General features: G+C 30.9%; 2 protein-coding genes and 1 long non-coding RNA gene across 5 annotated transcripts; 2 read left to right on the top strand and 1 right to left on the bottom strand.

The window, feature by feature from the left end:
* Positions 1–1,589: 1,589 nt before the first annotated feature.
* On the top strand, positions 1,590–14,321 carry LOC109595081 (cytokine receptor). Its single transcript, XM_020010363.2, has 14 exons — positions 1,590–1,852; positions 6,182–6,307; positions 6,366–6,499; positions 6,555–6,696; positions 7,430–7,726; positions 7,783–8,118; positions 9,613–9,894; positions 9,954–10,415; positions 10,532–10,869; positions 10,929–11,034; positions 11,764–11,925; positions 11,985–12,192; positions 12,248–12,588; positions 12,642–14,321. The coding sequence occupies exons 2-14, from the start codon at positions 6,205–6,207 to the stop codon at positions 13,169–13,171; spliced, it is 3,441 nt and encodes a 1,146-aa protein (XP_019865922.1). The 5' UTR covers positions 1,590–1,852; positions 6,182–6,204; the 3' UTR covers positions 13,172–14,321.
* Positions 14,322–15,728: 1,407 nt separating this feature from the next.
* LOC109595067 (uncharacterized) lies at positions 15,729–20,842 on the bottom strand. Of its 3 annotated transcripts, none has more exons than XR_002191284.2 (5): positions 20,733–20,842; positions 18,494–18,575; positions 18,229–18,309; positions 17,586–17,666; positions 15,740–16,022 (listed from the first exon to the last, which is right to left on the bottom strand). It is a non-coding gene; the product is annotated as an uncharacterized LOC109595067 (long non-coding RNA). The 3 variants fall into 3 exon arrangements; XR_007548150.1 differs by lacking the exon at positions 15,740–16,022 and adding an exon at positions 16,029–16,947; XR_007548149.1 differs by lacking the exon at positions 18,229–18,309 and having other exon boundaries at positions 15,729–16,022.
* Positions 20,843–21,695: 853 nt separating this feature from the next.
* Positions 21,696–23,548, top strand: LOC109595056 (serine/threonine-protein kinase SIK2-like). Its single transcript, XM_049970696.1, has 4 exons — positions 21,696–21,832; positions 22,039–22,263; positions 22,320–22,542; positions 22,595–23,548. Exons 1-4 carry the CDS (start codon positions 21,750–21,752, stop codon positions 23,510–23,512), a joined length of 1,449 nt encoding a protein of 482 aa, XP_049826653.1. The 5' UTR covers positions 21,696–21,749; the 3' UTR covers positions 23,513–23,548.
* Positions 23,549–24,384: the final 836 nt, after the last annotated feature.

Here is a 24,384-nt window from a genome sequence, read left to right on the forward strand (position 1 = left end):
TAGTTTTTAGTGACGAATCTAAGTTTAATTTATAAAAAAAATGATGGTTATGATTATGTTAAACATTCTACAAGGAGAAAACTACACAAAAAGTTTGTTATATCCACATGGTGGTGATCCAGTGCTATGGGTATGCTTCAATTCTTCTGGCGTAGATCCTCTTAGACTTATGTACAGCGATATATTAAAGAACAATTTGCTTCCACATATTGAAGAAATGATGCTCTTAATAAATGTGTTTCAACATGAAAACCATTGCAGACACAAACCCAAAATTGTGATTGGTTAAAATACCAAAGAATCGATTTTTGTCTTGGCCGTCCCAATCTTCAAACATCAACCCTATAGAAAACATGGACGATCACGCTTATATATTCAATATAAAAATTTTACATATTTAAAAGAACTCATCGTAGCAATTCAAGAAGCTTGAAGGAATAAAGATTTGTCGTATATTCAGAAAATGGATGAGTCTATGCCACGGGGAAGGGTCAAAATTATGAAACAAAAGGAACATTATATAAGATGTTATTGTAAAATTAAATAATTCAGATTTAACCATTAAAAATCCTTTTTAAAATTAAAGTTACTATATTTATGTCCAGCACAATAGAGAAAAATATATGTAACATATTATAGAATAAAAATAAGTAGTTTTTACAAAACTGTATAAAACAACAATAGGAAATTAATATTATTTTAACAGTTGATATTAAATAAAAGAGTTATGTTAAAATATTTAACATTTTGAAAAGTTGCCATAATAATGGCCACTACTGTAATTATAAACTATCGGTGATAACTTTATTTAGTATTAATACTTTTTGAAAATTCCATATTAACTTGAGATTGATTCTTGAATATTATTAATAATAATAATAATAATAATAATAATAAGAAAAATGGAATTTGAATTAAGAAAATTTTAATACATAGGCAAGTAAATCAAGTAGTTTATTTTCTAATCTATGTTTATTTTTATCAATGTGTTCTGTTTCTGGATTTGTGCACTAGATAGCTCTGGCATGTTACATATTAATTTATAATAATTTAACGTGCAACAAATTATGAAATTGTGTTACAGAACGCTTTAGTCGTCATAAATAATAAATTAAAAACCACTATTGATTTTGTATATGTGAATTTTTGCAAAAATAAACGAAAATATTGCTTGTAACATCCAGAAAATTCTTTCGAAAATATAAAGTTTACATTTAAATGTGCATCTTAAAATGAGTGTCTTACATTAAGGTAACAATAGTAGCAACAAAAGATTACAGAACATTAATAATAAATAATTTTATATACAAATCAATTAATATAGATACATAAGTATCTTTTGTTTTGTTGTAATATTGTCACAGCCAACTCGATTATTCGCCATTAAGAAATTCCCCCGCGTCAACGCGAAAAAAAACAGGGTCAATTACGTAAATTACTTAACAAGAAAATCCATCTCGGAAGCGCCGAATCCGAGAAATCTGTTCGTTGCGGTTACGATAGCCAGTTTCGGCGTTACGGGCCCACCAATCTATTGTCACCTTCGGTCTATGGTATCCGTGGATCCGTGCGTGGCGCCATCTGCGATTCATAACACAACACCTTCCATCACTGAGCGTAAATAGCACCTAAAATGAAGTCGAAATATTGTGTTAAAAAACTGGATAACTCAAAGAAAATGTGCTAAACGGAATGTTTCAGGTGTAGTGAAGTGAAATTGATAAGTGCGGGCACTAGTGATTGGTGATTGGGACCGTGATGAGATCGAAAACTTTCCAATAACAGCTAAAGTCTATGAACGCATACGTATTATCAATTCCTAGTATTCGGTTTTGAGAATGGTGCATCATAAGTATGTTATTTCGTATTTTTTCTTAGAACTAACACTATTTTTGCTTTTCACCGTATGCTCTGAAACTGAGGAAACGTCCGAAATTGAATTTTCACGGATGTTGCTATTTCACACCAAGAATGTTTGTTATTGTTAGACATTTAATATAATATTAGATTGGCAATTTTTTTTTGTTTATTTTTATTAATTCATTTAATTTTACCATCAATATGGACAATACCAATAACATTTGAACATAAACTAGCCACTATTGTTGTAAGGATAAACTTTTCTCTGAATGTTTATTATTCCCCAGAAGAGTTCTATTAATACCTAAATCATTTCGTTTCTTGGTAATCATAAACGCAGTATTACCGAATCACTTATAGTGTTAAAAATAAGCACACAATATTCAATTTCAAAAGGCTTCTTTATTAAATTTACTGTTATTGTCCGAACATCACATAACAATACAACAACCAAAGTCTTTAGACTAAATAGTGGGGGCTTGTGTCCATATATTCGATTTCAATGCACTGTACTGGCTTATAAAACATAAAATCTCTGATATAGTTCACTTTTAATAAGTTTCAATGAACAGCACATATGTACCTACGATATATTAAGGTTAGAGGTTATCAGTATGTTATGTTATTCAAATGCATGCCATTTACATCCTTATTATTAATAAACCTTCACAAAAAGTTCAATAAATTCAATTGTTAATTGAAATAATTAAACGAAGTAGTTTTAAAATTGTGTTCATGCATGTTCTTGGAGCTGGTGGAAAGTCAATAAAATTTAAAACATTACTAACAAAATTGTATTTTATATGTATTATGCAAGAATACATTCAATACTATGAGCCCAAATTATTATGATAAACAGTTTTGGAATCAGTTTCACTTTTCACCATCGACTTCATTCATTAAATGTAAGCAAATTGGTCGAACCTTCTATAACGGTAAAAAATGTATATGTGATTTAAAAATAAAATGGTTAAAATAGCAGTAAAACATGTAGGGGACATAAGAGGGGTGGTACACAAGTGAATATTTGTTAATATCCTTTTTTTGATGTTTTAAGAGTTATAATGTTAAATATTTAATGTTTATGGTAAAAAAAATCTCTGCTCCAAATCAATGTTTTTACTGTGTTTAACTTATTTTTTGTTTAAAAAAACAGTACCAATAAAAATTGGGTAGCAGACAAGTGAATATTTGTTAATTTTCTTTTTGTATGATGTTTTAAGTATAACATTATTAAATATTTAACTTTTGAAAAATTTCTGCTTTAAACCAATATTTTAACTGTGGTTAACTTATTTTTTTGTTTAAAAAACCAGTTTGAGATTTTTTGTACCAATGTAAATTGGGTAAATATATAAATATTATTTACATTGATTAAAATAGTAATAAAATTGTTGAAAAATCTCTGCTTCAAATCAATATTTTTACTTTGTTTAATTTATTTTTTTGTTTAGAAAACCAGTTTGAAATTTCTTCTATCAATAAATAGCCATATAAATATTTTTTACATTGGTTAAAATTAATTAGTTAATTTCCTTTTTTTTATGAAGTTGAATATTTAATGTTTATAGTAAATAAGGGTCAAACTGTTGAAAAATATCTGCTTCAAATCAGTGTTTTTACTGTGTTTAACTTAATTTTTTGTTTAAAAAACCTGTTTGAGATTTTTTCTATTGATAAAAATTGAACACTCGTATAAATATTTTTTACATTAGTTAAAAAACATTTGGAGTACATAGTAAGAGTGGCAGAATATTTGTTAATTTCCTTTTTTTTATGTTATTTTAATAATAACAGTGTTAAATATTTCATGTTTATGTGAAATAAGGGTTTGCTTTAAATTAATGTTTTACTATGTTTAATTTTTTGTGTAAAAAACTAGTTTGAGGTTTCTTCTACCAATAAAAATTGGGTAAAATAAATAAATAAAAGTACTTTAAATGGCTAATATTTATGGTCAATAAAGGTTTTGAAAATAAATCTACTATTCTTAATTTATTAATTTATTTACTATTCTTAATTATTTTTAAAAAACAATTTGGTGTATTTTCTACTACAAAAATTAAATTTACTATGTCAGATTTAGTTGAGTAAAATAATTTTTTGAGTAGAGACCTAAAACATATCTTAGTAGTAATAAAAACATTTTTCTCGAGTCCTTTGAATATTGTGAAAAATTCAAAAAATTGTCAACATCATATGACACATTTATGACCTTCTATAGTTTAGTTATCAAAAATTTATTTCACTGAAACGTACAGTTAAATATTATCAATCTCTTTATTTATGGCAAACCATAAATTAATAATATAATTTTAATAGCCACGATAAAAATTTGATAAACGCTTACGTCCATTGATTTGTGTTTAGTAAAAGTGAAAATTTCAATAATTTCATTGTTCTAAGAATTCTCGTGTTAAATTTGGCTGATACTGACTCAGAAATATTCGTTTATTGTAGTTATTTTAAAAATAGACCGTTTATCACATCGATTTACAATAAGTTTCAATAATATTTATTTATTTACGCTTTCGCAAATGAGATAATTGAAATGTGCACGATGATTATTCAGTATATTTTTATTCTAACTATATTTCTAAATCTGGTTCTTTAGAAGTTTTATCTTATGATCACAGAAGTAACACAAAATACGTCAGCATTATTGGTAAAACAATTGTGAAAGGTTTTTACCTCATAATTATATCAATGTTCTATTAAATACTACAATTAATATAACCTAAGTACTTCAGTTTTAGAAATAAATGTGAGCTGATAATTGTATTATAATATGTCTTTGTGTTAACACCTAGATTACATACATGTGTTATGTTAATAGTTCTTGCTTTACTCTGATATCTGTTCCATATTTTACTCAAGCTTTGATGTATATCTAATTACTTACTGGTATTCCTAAATTGATGATTTTTTAATAGATTGTTGTTACTTCTAAGAAGCTTAAATAGTTTAGTTTACTATTTTCACAGTTCAAAAGAAAGTTGAGATTTATAGTTTCAAGAAAGTATCTTTGTACTATATGAGAATAATGGGTTATTTACACTGCTTCAGTAAACAATTAAATAAACTAGTCGTTAAAGTCAAATTTACACAACAAATTTTCAAAAATATATAACAATTTGTTTAATTATTCTGTTTCCACAGGAATTTTTCCAAAAACTCATAGATTTTTTGTATGGTACTGTTTTATTCTTTTATCTAGTTACCAGTGACCATTTAAAAATCTGTCAACTTGAAACACATGGCAAAATTTGCACAATAATATTTGTACTAGTGTTCACAGTATCTATTTTCAATGAATCCTTGGCTTGGGGTTTTAAATTTTGATTAATTGTTTTATCACTTAATTGCAATGAAAAAATAATTCAACAATCTATGCAAAATTTCAAAGGTTCTTTAGATAGTGCTAAAAAAATAAATGTCCATTTAATTCAATAAGTTTAAACTTAGTTTCTTCCTTTCTGTTGAATGAGAAAAACGTTCAAATTTTACGCAAAGTTTACAAAATGATTTTCCAGATAGATTGTTAAGCTGAGAGGCAGATAAAATGTTCCAAGAACATTTTTATTTGCTTTCATATTAACACTTACTGTTTGTTTATTGTCTTTGGGTATAAATTGCATAAATCACTCTTCAGGTTCTTTAGATGGTGGTGAAAAGTTAATGTCCATTCAATTAGAGAAGTTTAAACTTTGTTTCGTTCTTTCTGTTGAATAAAAAAAACGTTCACATTTTACTCAAAGTTTACACAATAATTTTCCAGATAGATTGTTAAACTAAGAGCCAGATAAAATGTTCCAAGAACATTTTTATTTGCTTTCATATTAACACTTACTGTTTGTTTATTGTCTTTGGCTATAAATTGCATAAATCACTCTTTACCAAAGATTAATGACATTATGCATTATTTAATCCTGAATGCTTGAACTTAAAAGTGTTGATTATACATCTTTGGTATTTTCCCAGAAATTTTCCTAAATTATTATTGTGAGAGTACCAATATAATTTTCTTAGAAGTTTCGAAACGATTGACAAACATGTTGTATTTTTAACACTTAAATGACCATACTATCTTTTTCAATTGAATTAATTGTGCGATTTAATTTACTACATTTCTACATTCCCAGAACAATTTCACTATCAATTTTATTAAGCAATGAAAATAAAAAATTGATAATTTCTTAAATAGACGTGTGGACGTTTTCAGTGAGTTCATTACAGTGCATCGATTCACTTCTAAATTCTTCTAATTTGGTTGTAATAATAAAATACACAACAATAACTAATAATTATTTGTTGGTTCCAGATTACCTAACAACTGAAGACAATATGGGGCATATTGTCCAGTATTTATTTATAACAACAGTTTTATTGGGCGTCACTTATGGGTCACATTTTCCCAAATGCAAAGCTATACAATCAACGATTGGATGTAAGTAATTTACAATCCAAAAAATTATTTGTATTAATTTTGTTCTTTATTTTTACAGACACCTATCCCCAAGGTGATATAATAATTGAACGTGGATCTACTTTAAATATAACATGTACCATCAACCGTACGTTATACAGCGATGAAAGACTTGTGTTCAGAAGAAATAAATCTGTACTTGATGATGACCTAGTAAGTATACTAGTCAATTTCTACGTACCATAATTAAAATGATCTTTATTTACAGGTAACAAAAATTAGCGACAGAAGCATACAACTCATCATAGAGAATGCCCCTGCCACCAAAGATGACATGTATAGTTGTTTTCTCACTGGGAAAAATAAGGAAAAGGGGTCGCTTATATGTTTGAACTCAGTTACTGTTGGAGGTAAGTCAAATGATATTAGGTACTGGAAAACTTAACAATAATCATCATTACAATAAATTTTTTAATGCCACCATCAAAATATCTGAGTTTTTAAAACTAAAGAAACAGATCAACCTCAGTTTTGACCTTCTCTTCAGAATTAAATCATTTATTATGTAAAATAAATGATGGTCGTGAAGAGAGATCTGGACAGTGGTGTTTATTCTTAATTGGCAATCAAAATATTTTATATTTTGTTTAAAATAATTATACTACCATATATTCTTTCTATAATTATTTATGTTGTATTTAAATCAACACTTCAACGAGATATCTACGGTCGTTTTAAATTAATAACACAAATCATCTAAATTTGATGATTTTTGGTGTTTTAATCGAGACTTCATGTTGTTCCATAAGTTTTTAATTGGATTTAGATCCGGACTTTGTGCTGCGCAATCACATATTACTGACGACAAAATTTTAATTAAATCCCTCTATTAAATATCTTATGAAACGTTCCTATTTCTTTGGTCACCACTGTATACTTTGATTAATTCATTTCAGACAGTTATCAATACACTTCCACACACCATATTTAACCCAAAAAATGTTATATAATTATTATAATTATAAAAAGCAACAAGAAACTTTTCAAATAATATAATGTAAAAATTTATCTAAGTAAATTAGTAACCAAAAACCTAAAATTATCTTTATCAATACCTATATTAATTAAATTCACATTTTGCAGTGGCTCCAAGCAACGTCACCGATTTTCAATGCATCGGTTACAATTTCGACAATTTCACCTGTACATGGACGGCTCCAATGACCTACGTGCCAAGCCAAGAATCCATATCCATGAAATTCAATTCATTCATCTACAACACGTCTATCCAAAAGAACGGAACGAAGAGGTCAATCTTCCTCAGCTCATCGACCCAACCGTACTACAGACTGGGCTACGAAAATTACAGCTTCAAACTGAACATGTCGAATGAATTCGGCTCGTGGAATCAGAACTTCACAATCGATCACTTCGCCAGAGGTAAAACAAAACCCATTCGTCCGACCATAAGCAGAGTACTAACCGTGTTTCCGCAGTTATTCCGAATCCTCCGGTGCGTTTGACCGTGCTGTCGGTCACGACGACGTCCATCATGATGAACTGGTCGATACCGGAGACCATGCGCAATTTGGAGTGCGGCATTCACCACAGGGTGCTCTACCAATGCGACTTCGCACCGACTAGTTGGACGTTCGGCACCCTTATAACGACCAACCCCAAGGAACATTGGAAGACCTTCAACCTGACCGGCATTCCGTATCCTCACTCCATGTGCGACGTCCGGGTGTCTTTGAGGTCCGCCGCTGCGGATCCAAACGACGAGTCGATGTGGTCCCGCAACGCTTCGTTCACTCAACGTACTGCAAGTACTTGTAAGTACCATTTTTTGTTAATTACTTTTTAAGGTTAATTAATACAGTTTTAAGGTGACGATTAGAGTAATAAAATTAATTTAACTATTTTCAGTCTATAAATATAGATTTAGATTGCTTTAATCAAGTAATTTTTTACTCATATTTATTTATATTAATTTATACAATATGTCTAGTTAGGTCACCTACTATAAATTAGCACAGATTTTGTTTAAAATAATTTTCTAAATATTTTTAATTTATATTTTTCAATAATAAATTGCCAAAACAACTAAAAGAGTCAATTTTAATTATTACTATTATAAATTTTGAATATTTTTATATAATTAATTATTTTTCTTATATAATCCACTTATTGAATAAATATAAATTAAAAATTTTTATCATTAAAACTAGACTAGTTTGTAATTAGGTGTTGAAAATCAAGTCAAACAACGAATTATAACAGTTTTGTCAAAGTATAGACATGGAAAAAGGTGTTAAAAATCAATTGAAAATTAGCCAGACAATTGAAAAGTTATTTAATTAAAATTAGAGGTAATTAAATTTCCTAATTACTTCATTTACAAAGTTTTTAAATTAGACTGCCTATGTAGACGCCATTAGTAAATATAGGGTCAATTTTGTGTTATTTATAAAGAAATTTTGATTCCAATTTAAGTTACTCTAGGAAACAAATTTTGTCCGGAATTCTTTATTGGATAATGACGCTTAATTATAATTAAATTAAATAGCTGTTTATCGAAATTGGTATAAATTCTAGAAGTGAGTAAATGTTTGGGTAGAAAAACATAGTAATCTATGTTGCCATTTTTAGTTATCTTGTCTTTGTTGCCTAATATTTTTAAATAAATATGATAAAATTTATTTATATTTTATCACGTTGAAAAAACCTGTTACTCACCTATACATTTCAATATTTGTATTTTTATTTGTCTTTGAATCGATATTGATTAGGAATTCACACTTAACAAAAAACACGTACAAAAAATGATTTTTTAAAATGCAAATTGTATTCAGATTTAATTTTTTTTTAAATAATCGTCCAAATCCAATGAAAAAACTATGTTAAATATTTTTCTTAATGTAATTTGTGATTAAATTCACATATTTCTCAATGTACTTTACAGTTAAAAATCAATTCATTTTTGACATTCCTTTTGAAGTAACTTAAAAATGTCTATATAATTTTAAATAACATCTAAACTTCAATATTTTTAAGCCTGTTTTACTACATATATTTCATTTGAAATTATTTAGACTTCCTCATTCATTAAAGAAACACGAGTTAAGGTATTTACAGTTAAAAATCAATTTGTTTTTGACATTTTCCTTTAAAGTAACTCTAAAAAATGTATAACCCATAAACTTCAACATTTTTAAGCCTGTTTTGTTAAGCACAACATTTCCTGTCTTCATCTTTCTACAAAAATGATTTGTACTAATTAACTGGCGAGATTTATTAGATTTTTACATAATACAATTTAATTTCAGTGCCGAGAGAACCTCCAGCAACCAACGTCGGCGGTTTCGACATGTCAGGCTCCGATTTCTATATGTACTGGGGCAGCGTTAAGGACGCATACAGAAACGGAGACAAATTCAATTATGTCGTCACGTCGCCGGAGGTTTCGATTAATCACACAACAACCAAACACTATTTCCATTCTAAGAACTTGTCGAGCGACCGCAGCTACACGTTCTACATATGGTCCCAGAATTCGGACGGCTTTTCCAAGAACAATTCCACGTTGTACATACCAAAACTGAAGGATCGTAAGTCGCTGACCTATAGTTTTTAAATGCACCCGTCACACTTTTTGATTGATTTGCAGGTGTCAAGAAGCCTACTGATTTCACCAAGAGTGAACTGAACGACGGGAGGTACAAGCTTAAGTGGAAGAGGCCCGTTTTGGCCCCGGGACAGGAGCTGATCAGCTACACGATATTCTGGTGCAAGGACGAACGCGATCGTCCTTATCAGTGTACCGGTGACCTGCAGTGGAAGATGATACCGCCTACTAATGAAGCGTACGAAATAACCCTGGAGAGCAGTAAAATCTATCAGATGGCCATCTCTGCCAACACATGGAACAGTAGCAGCGGCATGGTGTGGGCGGACTGTACCGTCCTGTCTACGGGCAGGCCGAAGCTGACCGGCATATACTTCGATAGGTTGGGCGACACCTGGATGGGCGTTAAGTGGTTGTGGGGATGCGGTAGCCTGAACGACGGGAACGAGACCTACGTTATCGAATACTGCCCAATCAAGTCGCCCATGTTACAAGAATGTAAAGGTAAACAACCCAAATTCAATATATTACGTTAATTTACTTTAACTTTCTTCTATTTTTCAATTCAAATGTTGAATCTGATAAACCAGTCTGTTATTTTTTATTTGTCCTTATTCCAGAACCGGAAAACGAGACTCTGAAGCACATGGTCTTCAACAATACACATACTTCTGCCCAGCTAGTTAATTTGATGCCGTACACAACCTACAAGGTGAATGTGTACCTCCAATCTGGCGACGAGAAATTGTTACAAAACGAAATGCCTCTGTACAACACGACACTGGAGGCTGCACCAAAATTCTCTCCGTATGTTAAAGTACTAGAAGTTACCAATTCGTCTATATCCATTAACTGGACGGAACCTGATCCATTGACGACCAACGGTAAACTCAAGTATTACCACGTTTCACTCAACAACAAGACAGTCGATGTACAATCATCTGTGACTTCGTTTAATGTAAGTTATTGATTTTAATACGAATTTTGGATATGGATAACATCACAATTTTTTTTTAGTTTACTAATCTGGAGAGTTACAAGAACTTCAGTATAGCTGTGAGTGCTTGTACGGTTCAGTGTTCCACAGTGTCTCGTTACGTAAATGTGATTACAGAGATGGGAAGTAAGTACAGTTAATCACATACATTTTTATATCTACTTATATATTTTTACTTAATTATGAAGTATTTTCTTACTTCATAATTAATATTTCTTTTTAAACTTTACAAAAATTCTTGAATTAATTTTTCATTTGATTACAGATATTAATTTATTATTAATCCTTAATCTGCCCTTAATAATAATTTTATAAATAATTATTTTAGGGACCATAATATTTTTAATTACTGTATACATAATGAAAAGCGTTTGATCCGTCTGAATCTTGGATGAGACATCATGCACGACAGAGACAGGAAAAGTATATATATATAGTGGTGGCCACGTAGTGGGAGATTTCCTGTCTCTGTCATTCTTGATGTTTCTCTCAAAATTTAGAGAATCAAACGCTTTTCGATATCTATAATTCATAATTAATATTTTTAAATTTTTCAAAAATTCTTGTTTCTCCCATTTGTATTTTAGTTTTAATTTTTCATTTGATTTCAGATATTAATTGATTATTAATCCTTAATCTGGCCTTAAATTAATATTTCTTTTATAATTTTTGAAATTTCTTGTTTCTTCCTTATATAATTTAGGTACTAATTTTTCATTTGATTACAAATATTAATTTGTTTTTAATCTTTTGCATTCTTAATATCTCTATAATTGTTCAAGTTTTTAGAGTTAATATTTGATATAATTTATAAGTATTTTATAAGTAAATATACCAATATTTGTTCATTTTCAGTTCCCGGAGACATTGAAGACAAACCAGTAATGACGTTCCAAAATCACTCATACACTTCCATAATTTGGGGTGAACCTATCCCTCCAAGAGGCAAAAATGAGTATTATGAAGTAAAATTGAAGAAAAAAGCGGACGACTACGAGAACATAGTAAACGTGACTAGTAAGTTACATAAATAAATTTGTTTGGATGTATTAATAATTAATTAAATAAATTAACAGGTCGTCAGTATAACTTCAGCAATTGTCAGGACTACGACGCGTATTTGGTGTCTGTCAGAGCTGTAAATATTATTAACAATACTGCGGTCAAAGGGCCTTGGAGCAAACCACTCGAAACTTATTGCCAAGTCAAGGGGAACTACTTTATATACATAATTATTGTCGTTATTGTATTCGCCTTATTTTCCATGTTATATTTAGTCAGATGGTAAGCAATTACTATTAATTAGGTGCGTCATTGTATATTAACAAATATTTTTTAGGGGATATGTGAAAATAATAGTAATGAAAAATGTGGAGGTGAAGTTGCCACCTGGATTGGCTCCGGTCGTCCAAAACGACTTGGTGCCCTGGCAGTCCGGAAAGCATCCGGAGGAACACACCAGGTTCCCACCGAAGCCGGCCGACGAGGAGATGCTCCTGTCGAAAATCAAGGAGAACACTCCAATCAGCGCAGACACAAGCGGCTGCAGCTCAGCCCACGAAAGTGTCACGTCGTCTTTAGAATCCGCTCACATTTCCAGCGCCGACTCTGGAACTGATCAGAAGGATAACGAGGAAGCCGCTCAGAATTCGTTGAGGAAGCGTAACTTCCCAACTAAAGGTAAATTTCGACATTTTATTGAGTGTTACAAGGTATAAATGACATATTTTTAGCTTCGTCAGGTTACGTGTTGCCAGAGAACGCAACGGGCTGGGCGGCCAAGCCGGCCGTGTCGTCAAGCAGTTACTGCAAAGTCGGCGAGCCCTTGCCCAAGAAGGAGGAGTCCCCTTACGTGCCCCTCGACAAGGCAATGGAGGTGAAAACGTCGCCGATAGGTTCGACGCCCAGCACGCCGCTCATCAGCAGCGACCTGATGATGAAGAATCTGTTAACCATGCCGGAGGTGCAGCCCAGCCCGAAGTCCGGCTACGTCGTCACGACAATGGGTGCACCGAAGGACGTTGTCGCCGACTTGATGAGTAACACGACCCCTACTGAGGAGATGCAGATGCCCCACTACGTGCAGGCTGCCGACGCCATCAGTAGTATGAAGAATTTTGCGTGGCCCCACGCACCCGAAACGCCCAAGACTGGGTACGTCAGCGTAGGAGACGCCCCTCCGCCGACGAAGGTGCCCTTGGAACAGACCAGGGGCTATGTGCCTCACAGGCACTTCGAGGGGAAGTCCTTTAAGAAGGATTAAACGACGCACCAACTGATTTTTGGTGGAGTGCTTTTTATTTATCAAATGGACACGAAGTTGAAATAATTTTAGATGCATTTTATTCTAAAATTTATTTTGTTAAGTAAACTTAGTGGTTTAAAAATAGTGTCATAAAAACCCTATTCACTAACTAGTAGTGCAGAATTTAGATCTCCCATTAATATAACACCAAGATGGAATGTGTGGAAAGAGTCCAGGTCCCAGAAATTTGTTATTGTGTTTTAGTTTTTATTAGACATTTGATATTAGGTTTTAAAATTAAGGATAATTTCTCTCAAAATCTTGGTTTTCTCATATTTTACTCTTTAGTGAACTGGGTATATATTTAACATATATTAACTTTCTTCATTAATTTTAAAGATTATTTTATTTTTATACCATATTCTGTTATACTCGTGGCCGTATGGAGGGGGATAATTCCCCCTGCATACGTCCACGACTTATCTGTACATATCATATTTCGATCATTTTTAAAATTGTACATATTTTTAACTTTATACTAATAAATTTCAATGCACAGATTTATATGAAACAATTGTGGTAATTCAAAAAAGTTAATTTCTGCTTTATATAATAATGAATTGAGATAAGTTAATTTTTTGCAGAATTACCATTTCATAAGCGACTGAGAGACTGTATGAAGTGCTAATATGTACCGTCTGTACCGACTTGCCAGCTATTTAAATAATTATTTACATTTATTGAATCGTATTTCTGTAATTACACTTTTTTATTGATTGATCTTTTAACTATGAATTTCAATAATAATAATTTGTCATTTTTGATCAGTGATAGAAGACAGTGCCTCAACGAAAAGAGATTCTTATATAGACAATTTGGATAATATTTGTGTATTAAATTTTTTTTGTTTAAGTTTACGAGTGTAAAGCAGGTGTATGGGGTAATTAATATTTTACATGGATTTTATAAAGTTATAGTAAATTATCCGATAAGTGTTGAGCAGCAATTTTAGTATCTGTGATATTCGATGGAAATTTTAAAGAATAAATCCCGTATATATATCTGCTGAATCATGAAACTGTCAAATCTGCTTCTTATTTATCAAAGAGTACATATAAAATCATCATCATTAATTGTTCCTTTGTCATTCTATATACATTTAATAAAAATATATTTATCAAATTTGATTTTTATTATCACACTTTCCTGAAGTTTTAATTGGTCAGTGTGTATGTACAGTTGTGGCTAGAGAAATAGCATAAGTTCCGTAAGTTAATTGGATTTAGATCCAGATTTTGAGTTGGCCATTCAGGGACTTAACATTATCATCTTTTATCCATTTTTGAACAATTTTGGAATCATGTAACTGGTAAGTTGAGGGATCGTTGACAAATGGTTCCATTACATCTCTTATGGTATCGCTAAACATGAAACGATCCATTTTACCAATAATTTTCTGTAATGGTCCTATACATGTCAAGAAAAGGAACCCCAAACTATAATGAATGTTTCCTCCACAGTGCTTCAGTTTTTGCAGTGTATCTAGGGTCCAAACTCTTATTTCGAACGTCTAGTTCTATTGATATTTGATTAATCACTGCAAAGAACTCTTCAGCAAAATTCTGGAGGATAATTAATATATTTTTGTCAAACTTTAATCTTATTTGAATATTCTTTTTTGTTATTAATGGTTTCTTTATTACATCTACATAGATATTGTGTGACTCAATTAATTCATTTTTTATTTGCCTAGAAGACAAGAAAGGATTTCATTTACTGATTCTTCCAGTTTGTCTGTCTACAAAAGGAGTTGGTTATTTGTTAATTTATTTCTTATAATATTTTCAAGTGGATATGTTTTATATTTGTTAATAATATTAATAATGTTCTGTACTGGTCCTATACCATTACAAGAAAAGGTACTCCAAACCGTAATGTTTCCTTCATCGTGCTTTAAAGTTTTGTAGTGTATCTAGGGTCCAAATTTTTATTTGGAGGACTTTACCATCTGATTCTATTATATTGAACTTGGATTAGTTCAAAGTACTGTTCGCAAAAATTCTGGAGGGTAATTAATATATTTTTGAGTAAACTTTAGTCTTTTTTGAATATTTTTTTCTATACTACTAATTCATTCTTTATTAGTCTAGAAGACGTTTACTGCTTCTTCCAAATTGCATATAAAAGTTGTTTTTTTAATTGTTATGTCGTTTTCTTATTATATTTTCAATTGAGTGTGTTGTTCCATATTTGTTAATAACGTTGCAAACCATTTTTCAGGAGCATCTTAAATTTTTAGCTATGTCAGCAATATTTAGATATTTTAATTACTATTTCCCTCTTCTCTGGAGTGTAATGATTCTTTCTTCCCACAGAAAGTGTGAAAATAATATAAATTTTACTAAGAATGGAATTTTACTATTAAAAATATTGTTAAATAGTGGTTCAAAACATAAATATATTTGAATGTGCTATTTATATGGCCATGTGTGCTTAAAGTAATATCTTCGTCGTTTTTAAAATGTGAGAGCAAAAAGGCGAAAAAACGTATAGTCTATTGAAATATATTTTTTATATTGACTGGAGAGAATTGGAATTTAATCAATTTATGAAATATGTTACAATTTTAAATTTTGAACCATTCCTCTGGGCCTTACCTTCCTTTTAATAGACGTGGTGAAACTGCAAAGTAAATTAAAAAAGTAGCGGGGAAGAACCTTTTTTAATTTTGTAGTATATTTTTGTTTGTTTATTTTATTTATTTTCAATTATTAATAAAATGGCAAAATACAGGAGGAAAAATTATACTGGTCTGGCTCTTCAACGTTCACGGGATATTCTTCAGTGAATTACATACATAGTAACGTCCCTGAAAAAGAATAATTAATATGTTGTAATAATCGTGGATTAATTTATTATAATTTTAATTTTAAAGATCTCCCCTTCAAATTTAAATTCCTCTTTAATTACCAGTGTAATAACTTAATAAATTACAGGGAGAGTTTTGATTACTTTTTAAAATCTAATTTGATAAAAACTTTCTCAATTTCGAGTTTTGGCACAATATTGTTTTCAGCGGATGATTTTTCAGTCTCATATTAATAATCAAAATAAATACAAACGTTATCATTTTGAATGTGCCGCCCAGACTTGAGGCTTTTTAGTTTATCACCGAATTTAGTTGGCAACCATACAGTCAACCGCTCCATTTCAAATAGAACTCGCTGTTGCTGATCATAGGCCACTTTGCTTCCCAAACTTCTGACGAGTACATGCTCCAGCCTTGTGCTTCTCCAGATTTCAGGTGAATCCAATCGACAGTGCCTTAAGAAACGTTTCTGATTTTCCAATTCATTATTTAGTTTCTGATTACAGAAGCTGCGGTTTCAAAATTGCACATTATCCGTGTTATTAATCTTAGACATTTTTAACGTACGATTTTTGACGCCATTAAGAATCGCATGTCTCTCGTCAAAGTAAGTCTTGCCCGTGCATAACAGTCAACAAGTTGTGTTAATGTATGGAGACCAAGTAGTTGAACAGTTTTTGTCCCCTTCAGCATAGGTCGGAAGAAATTGTAATCGCAAGTTACCCCGATCACATTGTGTGTGGTAAAATTAAAAGAAGTAACAGCTATCCACAGGATCACGAACCAGAAGTTATTAAACACATTGTCTGGAATTTGACCGAGAACATGGAGTACCAACTACACCTTTCGGACTATGAAGTTTTGCATCAGTTGGGCTCTGGATCGTTTTCCAACGTTTATCATGTCAAGAACAAAGTGGTAAGGGCTGCGAGCGTAAAATATTACCAATTGTATTTTATTGAAATTATTAATTTTGAATTAGACACATTTACTTCAATACGAATAAGAATTATTATGCAAAGTGTTATTTTCATCGATGAATGTAAATTTATATTTTAAGTGGAACCTCTTTAGAGCTTACAAAAGGTTTCAAATATGTTCTAATATGTATTGGTTACATATAAAATTATGGAAATAAATTGTGTATTGTACATCATTTCCCGGATGATGTCCACTTTCTGATTTAGAAGAGGGATCATTCAAAATCTAAAATCAATTAAATAACATTAATTATTATACATTAATCTTATATAAATATTTCATTTTACATTTATTTAATAATGTATTTAGAACTTAATCATGAATAAGAGGGTATTCGACAAGAAAAGTTATTGTCAATGGTGCCACAAACTGATTAATAATTAATAATGAAATTTGGAATGTACCCAATTTGGGGGTGTTAAATTCAATTCAAGAGGAGAACTTACTTTTTGTTTAAATAATGTTTTAATATTTACGGTTTCATAATTTAATTCATTATTTCATTTAAACAGAATTAATACTTGAATTAGCATTGAAAAAGCAAAATATTTTAATAACTATTCAAATACTGAACCAAATTACCTCTTATTTAATCCACAGACTTTTTCCAGTCTTTAGCCACTTAGTAACATCGATGTAGAATCTGAATATTAGACAGAAGACCTAAAATAAATTAAGCAAAAATTAATTAATTATAACAAAATAAAATACATTAAATGTAACATATATATCTAATATCAATTTAAGTAACTTTATTGTTTATTTTATTATAGCAATTATAGTTAGTTATATAAAAATTATGGAATTAAATTGTATATCGTACATCATTTCCAGATGATGTCCACTTTCTGATTTAGAGGTGGGATCATGAAGATTACATTCAAAGTCTAAGATAAATTATATAACATTATATTAATACATTAATCTTATATAAATATTTCATTTATTAAACAATGTATATAACTTAATCATGAATAAGAGGACATTCGACTAGTAAAGTGTTGTTGTCAATGGTGTCACAAACTGATTAATAATTATGAAATTTGAAATGTAGTCAATTTGGGGGTGTTAAATTCTTCAAGAGGAGGACTTATTTTTTGTTTAAACAATGTTTTAATCAACTATGGTAACTATGGTATATATATATACCATATATATTAATACTTGAATTAGCATTGAAAACACAAAATATTTTAATAACTATTCAAATACTGAACCAAATTACCTCTTATTTAATCGACAGACCTTTACCAGTCTTTAGCCACTTGGTAACATCGATGTAGAATCTGAATATTAGACAGAAGACCTAAAATAAATTAAGTAAAAATTAATTAATATTCCATATGTTTTTTATCCATACTATTAAAATATTAGTTGCTTCAAAAGTAATTAATTATAACAAAATAAAAAAATGTAATGTATAATATAAATTTAAATAACTTTATTGCTTATTTTATTATAGTAATTAGAGATGGTTATATAAAAATTACCTCATTTTTTATTCTTGCCTCTTTCCCAGTTCTTATCCACTTTGTAATTTTGACGTAGAATCCTGAATATTAGATACATGACCTGAAATAAATTAATATGTAACTATTAAGTGACATAACTCATTTCTATAGGTACTGATGTTCAATGATTGTGTTAGGTTTTTTAATTAATCACCTCATTAATAATACAAATTGTTAGAAAATCATTAACTCATTGAGGGAATTTACTGGTATCTAATGGTAACGTTCATATAGTTAACTAAGTCAGCTAAATTATTTTTTTTTTTTAAACAATTTGCTTAAAGAATGTGGCTGATTGTCTATATGTTCTGTAGTTCTTGAATTGGATGCCAGTACCTATAAAGTTTATTGTTTATTTTTATTATTAATGTGCAACTGGTCAATTTAATTTTATTATTTAAAAAACTGCCTTCTTTTTATTGTTTTAATGATTAGAATTATATAAACTTTTTACTTTATGATCTTTCACTGCTCTCTGTGAATTTAAATCGATTATTTAATAGATATGGTTTGCTTATTATAATTATTTAATCATTGGTTAAAGTGAAACTGTAAGAAAAATTTATAATTTAGCGTTACCAAGACCGAGATAAACCAGAAGAGATGGCTATGAGTTACGACTAAATAAGTCACATCGTTTCCGCTTTTATTAAAAAAAATAGAGAAACTGGCCAATTGGTGGCTACGAAAAAATTTCTTACTTTGAAAAACTTGAAAGAAAATGGATAACTGGATAATTCGAATGTTAAAACAATCCAATCAATCTTCAACTGACATTAAAGCCAACCTGGAGGAAATGGGACTTGCTGAAATTCGTAGAGGTACTGTGAGAAGATGGTGAGTGGATGGGGGTTCGTTTGACCCCAGACCTACAAGAAAAACCCTGGTTTCTACTAAAAATATGAAGTTTTGCTTAGGATTACATTCACTGGACCACAGAACAGTGGGAATGAGTAGTTTTAAGTGACGAGTCCAAATTAAATTATAAAAAAAATGATGGTTCTATCTATGTTAAACAACTTACAGGGACGAAACTACTCAAGAAGATTGTTATACCCACAGTGAAACATGGTGGCAGTTCAATTATGTAATAGGGATGCTTCAGTTCTTCTGGCGTAGACCCCTTTAGACAGATTTATGTACAGGGATACATTAAACAACAATTTCTATTACATATTGAAGAAATTATGCTCTTAATAAATGTGTTTTAATATGAAAACGATCCCAAACACAAATCTAAAATTGTGACTGATTGGTTAAAAGACCAAAGCATCGATGTTTTATCTTGCCCGTCTCAATCTTAAGACATCAACCCTGTAGAAAACATGGGGGTATCACGTTTATAACCAAATTCGACATACAAATTTAAATGAGAAGCTTGAAGGAATATAGACTTATCGAATATTCAGAAAATGGACGAATCTATGTCACGGAGATGGGCCAAAATTATAAAACAAAAAGGATAATATACAAGGTGTTAATATTAAATTAAATAACACAGATTTAATAATTAAAAATCCCTTTCAAAATTAAAGTCACTATATTTATATCTAGTTCAATTTAGATAAATATATGTAACATTTTATTTATTAAATTAAAATTATTTTAACAGTTCACATTAAATAAAAGTTATGGCTAAAATATATAACATTTTAAAAAGTTAATATAATAATGAAGACTACGACTATTGTATGTATATCAGATATCAATTATATTATTTAATTGATTGTAGCCTTATTCACTAAACAAATTATGGAATAGTCGTTAATTTGACACTCTTCTTAAAGCTCATGCATAGAATTTATTGGTGTGAAAGGTTCATTTTTAAACAACTTGACTAACAAATATGGCTGACTGTACAATTTAAACTGATCTTCGTTGAGGCCTTTAAAAATAGCCACATTTCCAAAACGATCGATACTAACGATTTAGATAAAATTATGATCTGATTTTTATAAAAGGTGTAAATATTAAGTTTATGGTTACCCATTAGAAAATGTAAATTTTTTGAAGCCAACTAAATAATGTGTAACAGTAAAAATGTAATAAGGAATATAAAATTAATTTTTTCTAACTAATAATGTAATTATCCTAATATCCACATACTTTTATTATAAACTAAGCTGCCTAAATGTGCCATTACACCATTCTACATTTATTAATTGTTTAAAATATTCATTCGTAACGGTTACTTATATATAAAAAATACGAAACTTACAATTATATGGCTTGTACTCCATGTTTGAGATATTTAGTTGACAGGCAACGACTACAGTTAACTGTCATTATAAAGCGCCATATTTAATTTTAATGCGCACGACTTTTTACGCACACCTTTTTGCGATGTTGTCCAAAGATACGTTAGATGTTGCCGATGTTATTAGTGGCGCTATCACCGCAACTCGTCCTATTCTTTTCCAGTGGCGTAGCAAAATAAAAAAAGATTTCTTTTCGTTACTTAATTGTCGTTACGAACATTTTGGATTTTCATAATAAAATATTTTTATCTTATAAATCATTTCCTTACATTTACATTGTAAGTGTAAAAAATGATTTATTAGTTGAAACTTTTAAAACTATTTAAAATCATAGCAACGTTACAGCAACCCAGATTTCACTCGTAATTTGGTAGATTTTGTCATTTAATTGTTGTAGTTTGTAGGTTTGTTAATAAAACAGGATAATTCTGAAATTATTTTCAGTGTATGATTTTTTAAAATGCATGATTTATTATTTAAAATTGAGGTTCAGGCTTGTTAAAGAGTTAAATAAATTTGAATCACATTTTTGGTAATCTTTGAATTTGTTTTATAAGAATCAATTTACAATTAATGTTTTCATCTATTAGATATGGTCTTTTTGTTTTTTTAGACGTCTCTTCTAACTCAAAATGTTAAGTTAAAGTAACCTAATTAACCTAACGTCTGAATTTATTACATTTTGAATCATTTTTGAGATATTTAAATTTTTCAAAAAATGCTCACACATGGAGTGATTTACTGAAAAATAACACTTGTAATGGTCTTGGCACATTCATTAACAAAAGAGTTACTCTATTCCAAAATATTAAATAGAATTAAATATCAATAATTAGCTTATTTCAAATGATCATAAACTTCACACATCATTTAGAGTGTGTAGAAAAAATTATTTTATTGTAATATTTCTTTTTCAGGAACAAAATCATCAAAGTGCCTTGAAGTTATTCCATAATGTGACCAAAAGTTTGAGCTACATGGCCAATGAAGTGAGCATGCTTACTATATTGGGTAACCACCCCAATATAGTTAAAATGTTCAATTTTAATTTGGATAATGAGTAAGTACAACCATTTTTTATAGTAATACACATATATACAAAAATACATTGTGTACCAGAAAAAAATAATTTACGTATTTAACGAGTAAATTTATACCTTCTTGGGGCTTTTTGGCTCTTCTTCAGAGTTAAATCGTTGATTACTTTTTCTGGTACGTATTAAAATAATACCCCTGTCCAACATTGTAAGTAAATTCATGTTTCAGGGAGAAGTTCTTAACCACCGAACTGTGCGGCTTCCAAACACTGCGCGCCTACAAAACGAAAGTGGGCGACAAGATCAAAGAGTGGCAAATTAGAAGTGTCGCCTCGCAGCTGTGCAGCGCTGTTGAGTACATGCAGCAGTACCGCGTAATCCACTTCGACCTGAAACCGGACAACATAGGCATTGTCTCGATGTGGCCGGTAGAAGTAAAGATATTCGACTTTGGGTGGGTTGCAAGTGGTCATTGTCGTCCATCGAGTAATGCATTTAAACGAATTTCAGTTTGGCCTCCGTTTACTCGGTGAGGGACGTCACGAAGTACAACAAAGTGGGTACCCTACACTACATGGCGCCCGAAATTTTCTTGGGCAAGTTCTTCCTCCCCAAGGCGGACCTCTACTCTCTCGGCATCATTTTCTACTACCTTGTGTACGGGAGGACTCCTTTTGCTGAGTATAGTTTGAAAGACCTTAACTTGATTTACAGGAGGAGGGTGCCCATCACTGTAAGTATTTAATGTGCACATTTATCGTTATTTCTTTGTTGTTATATTCTAGTATTATGACCAAAGGATTATGCCCACTAGCTTTATTGGGTATATTAAAAACTTGGTCAATTACAATTGCTATGAGCGAAGGTTGGAATGCACCGAATATAAATATTTACATGTTAAGACGTACAGGGACCAAGCTGAACAAGATAAGTGGGCCGAAGAAGTGATGAATTCGGCAATTGGTGCCTACCATGATGGCAATTTTCGTTTGGCGTACTTAAACCTGGCGGAGGCGGTTAGTCGCTTGCAAATATACACGAAAAGTGTAACCGCATATAAAATACAGAGGGTCATCAAACGTTACAAGAACTACATGAAGTCCCTTTACAAAATTGCCAATGTTACACCCACTTTTAACACGGAACAAATAAGAGACTGGTTCGAGACCAGGGAGGAAGTGGCACCTTTCATAGAGATGGCAATTACTGCCCAAGTGCTGTTCCAGCACAACGACTTCCCGAAGTCGAAAATGCTGTTCCACCATTCGCTGGTCGAGATCGAGCTGTTCATCATGTTCAACGGGTCCGTCCGTCACGTCCCGCAGCTACGCGAGATGCTGAAACTCTGGAAGGCGATTCAGTGGTTCATCGAATTCGATGCGCAAGTGCTGAAACCGCTGAACGTCGCCGAAATTATGGCATCCAACTGTTGTGCACGGTCGGAATTGCAGCCTCCCGGATATGAGCAGTGGCCGATGCAGACGACTCCCGACTCCGGGTCGTCGGATCTTGAGAAGTGGTTTACGTCCAAGGTGCAAGGAGACGGTGCCAGAGCGGGTCCGTCCGGAAGTCAATCGACGGCGACCACGAGTGATGGAAGGAAGCGCAAGTCCAGGAGGGACAGGAAATCTGAGCGTTCGCACCGCAGAGGATCGCACGATAAAGAAAATAGACATAGGCATTCCAAAAAATATTATAAGTAATTTTTTTTAACCTAATTTTTTCTAACAAAATGTGGACTGAAGGTCAATAAATGTTTAATAAAATATGTTTTTTTTATTTATCTTAAAATAACGACTGTATAGACAGTGAGGGGCTAAAAAACCTTCCCTTCCCCTGAACTATAAAGTAAGCATAACAAAGACTACTCAACAATTTTGTTATACCCACGTGGTGGCAATTCAGCTATGGGGATGATTCAATTCTTCTGGCGTAGACTCCCTTAGATTGATTTATTACAGAGATATATTAAACAACAATTTGCTTCCACATACTGAAGAAAAGATGTTCTTAATAAATGTGTTTCAACATGAAAACGGTTCCAAATACAAATCCAAAATTGTGACGAATTGGTTAAAAGACCAAAGCATCGGTGTTTTGTCTTTTAACCCGTATCAATCTTCAGACATTAACCCTGTAGAAAACATGGGGGATCACATTTATAACTGAATTAGACATACAAATTTTACAAATTTAAGTGAACTCATCGCAGCAATTTAAGAAGCTTGAAGGAAAATGGTCGTGTCTATGCAATGGTATTAAAGTTAAATTAAATAACACAGATTTAATCATTAAAAGTCCCTTTAAACATTAAAGTTGCTATATCTATGTCCAGCTCAATTCCGAAAAATATATGTAACATTTAATAGAAGAATTTATTTTATAGTTTTTATAATCTGTATAAAACAATAATAGTAAATTAATAATATTTTAACAGTTTACATTAAACAAATTGTGTGGAATATACTTAATATTTTTTTCTTAATTTTATCAAAAACTAGAATAAAAAAAGCCCTTTAAAATGGTCACTTTTTCCAATAAAAAATAGTTAACAGTGCCTCTGTGGTACTGGGCA

The sequence above is a fragment of the Aethina tumida genome, chromosome 1 (assembly GCF_024364675.1).
Source record: "Aethina tumida isolate Nest 87 chromosome 1, icAetTumi1.1, whole genome shotgun sequence".
Taxonomy (NCBI): Eukaryota; Metazoa; Arthropoda; class Insecta; order Coleoptera; family Nitidulidae; genus Aethina; species Aethina tumida.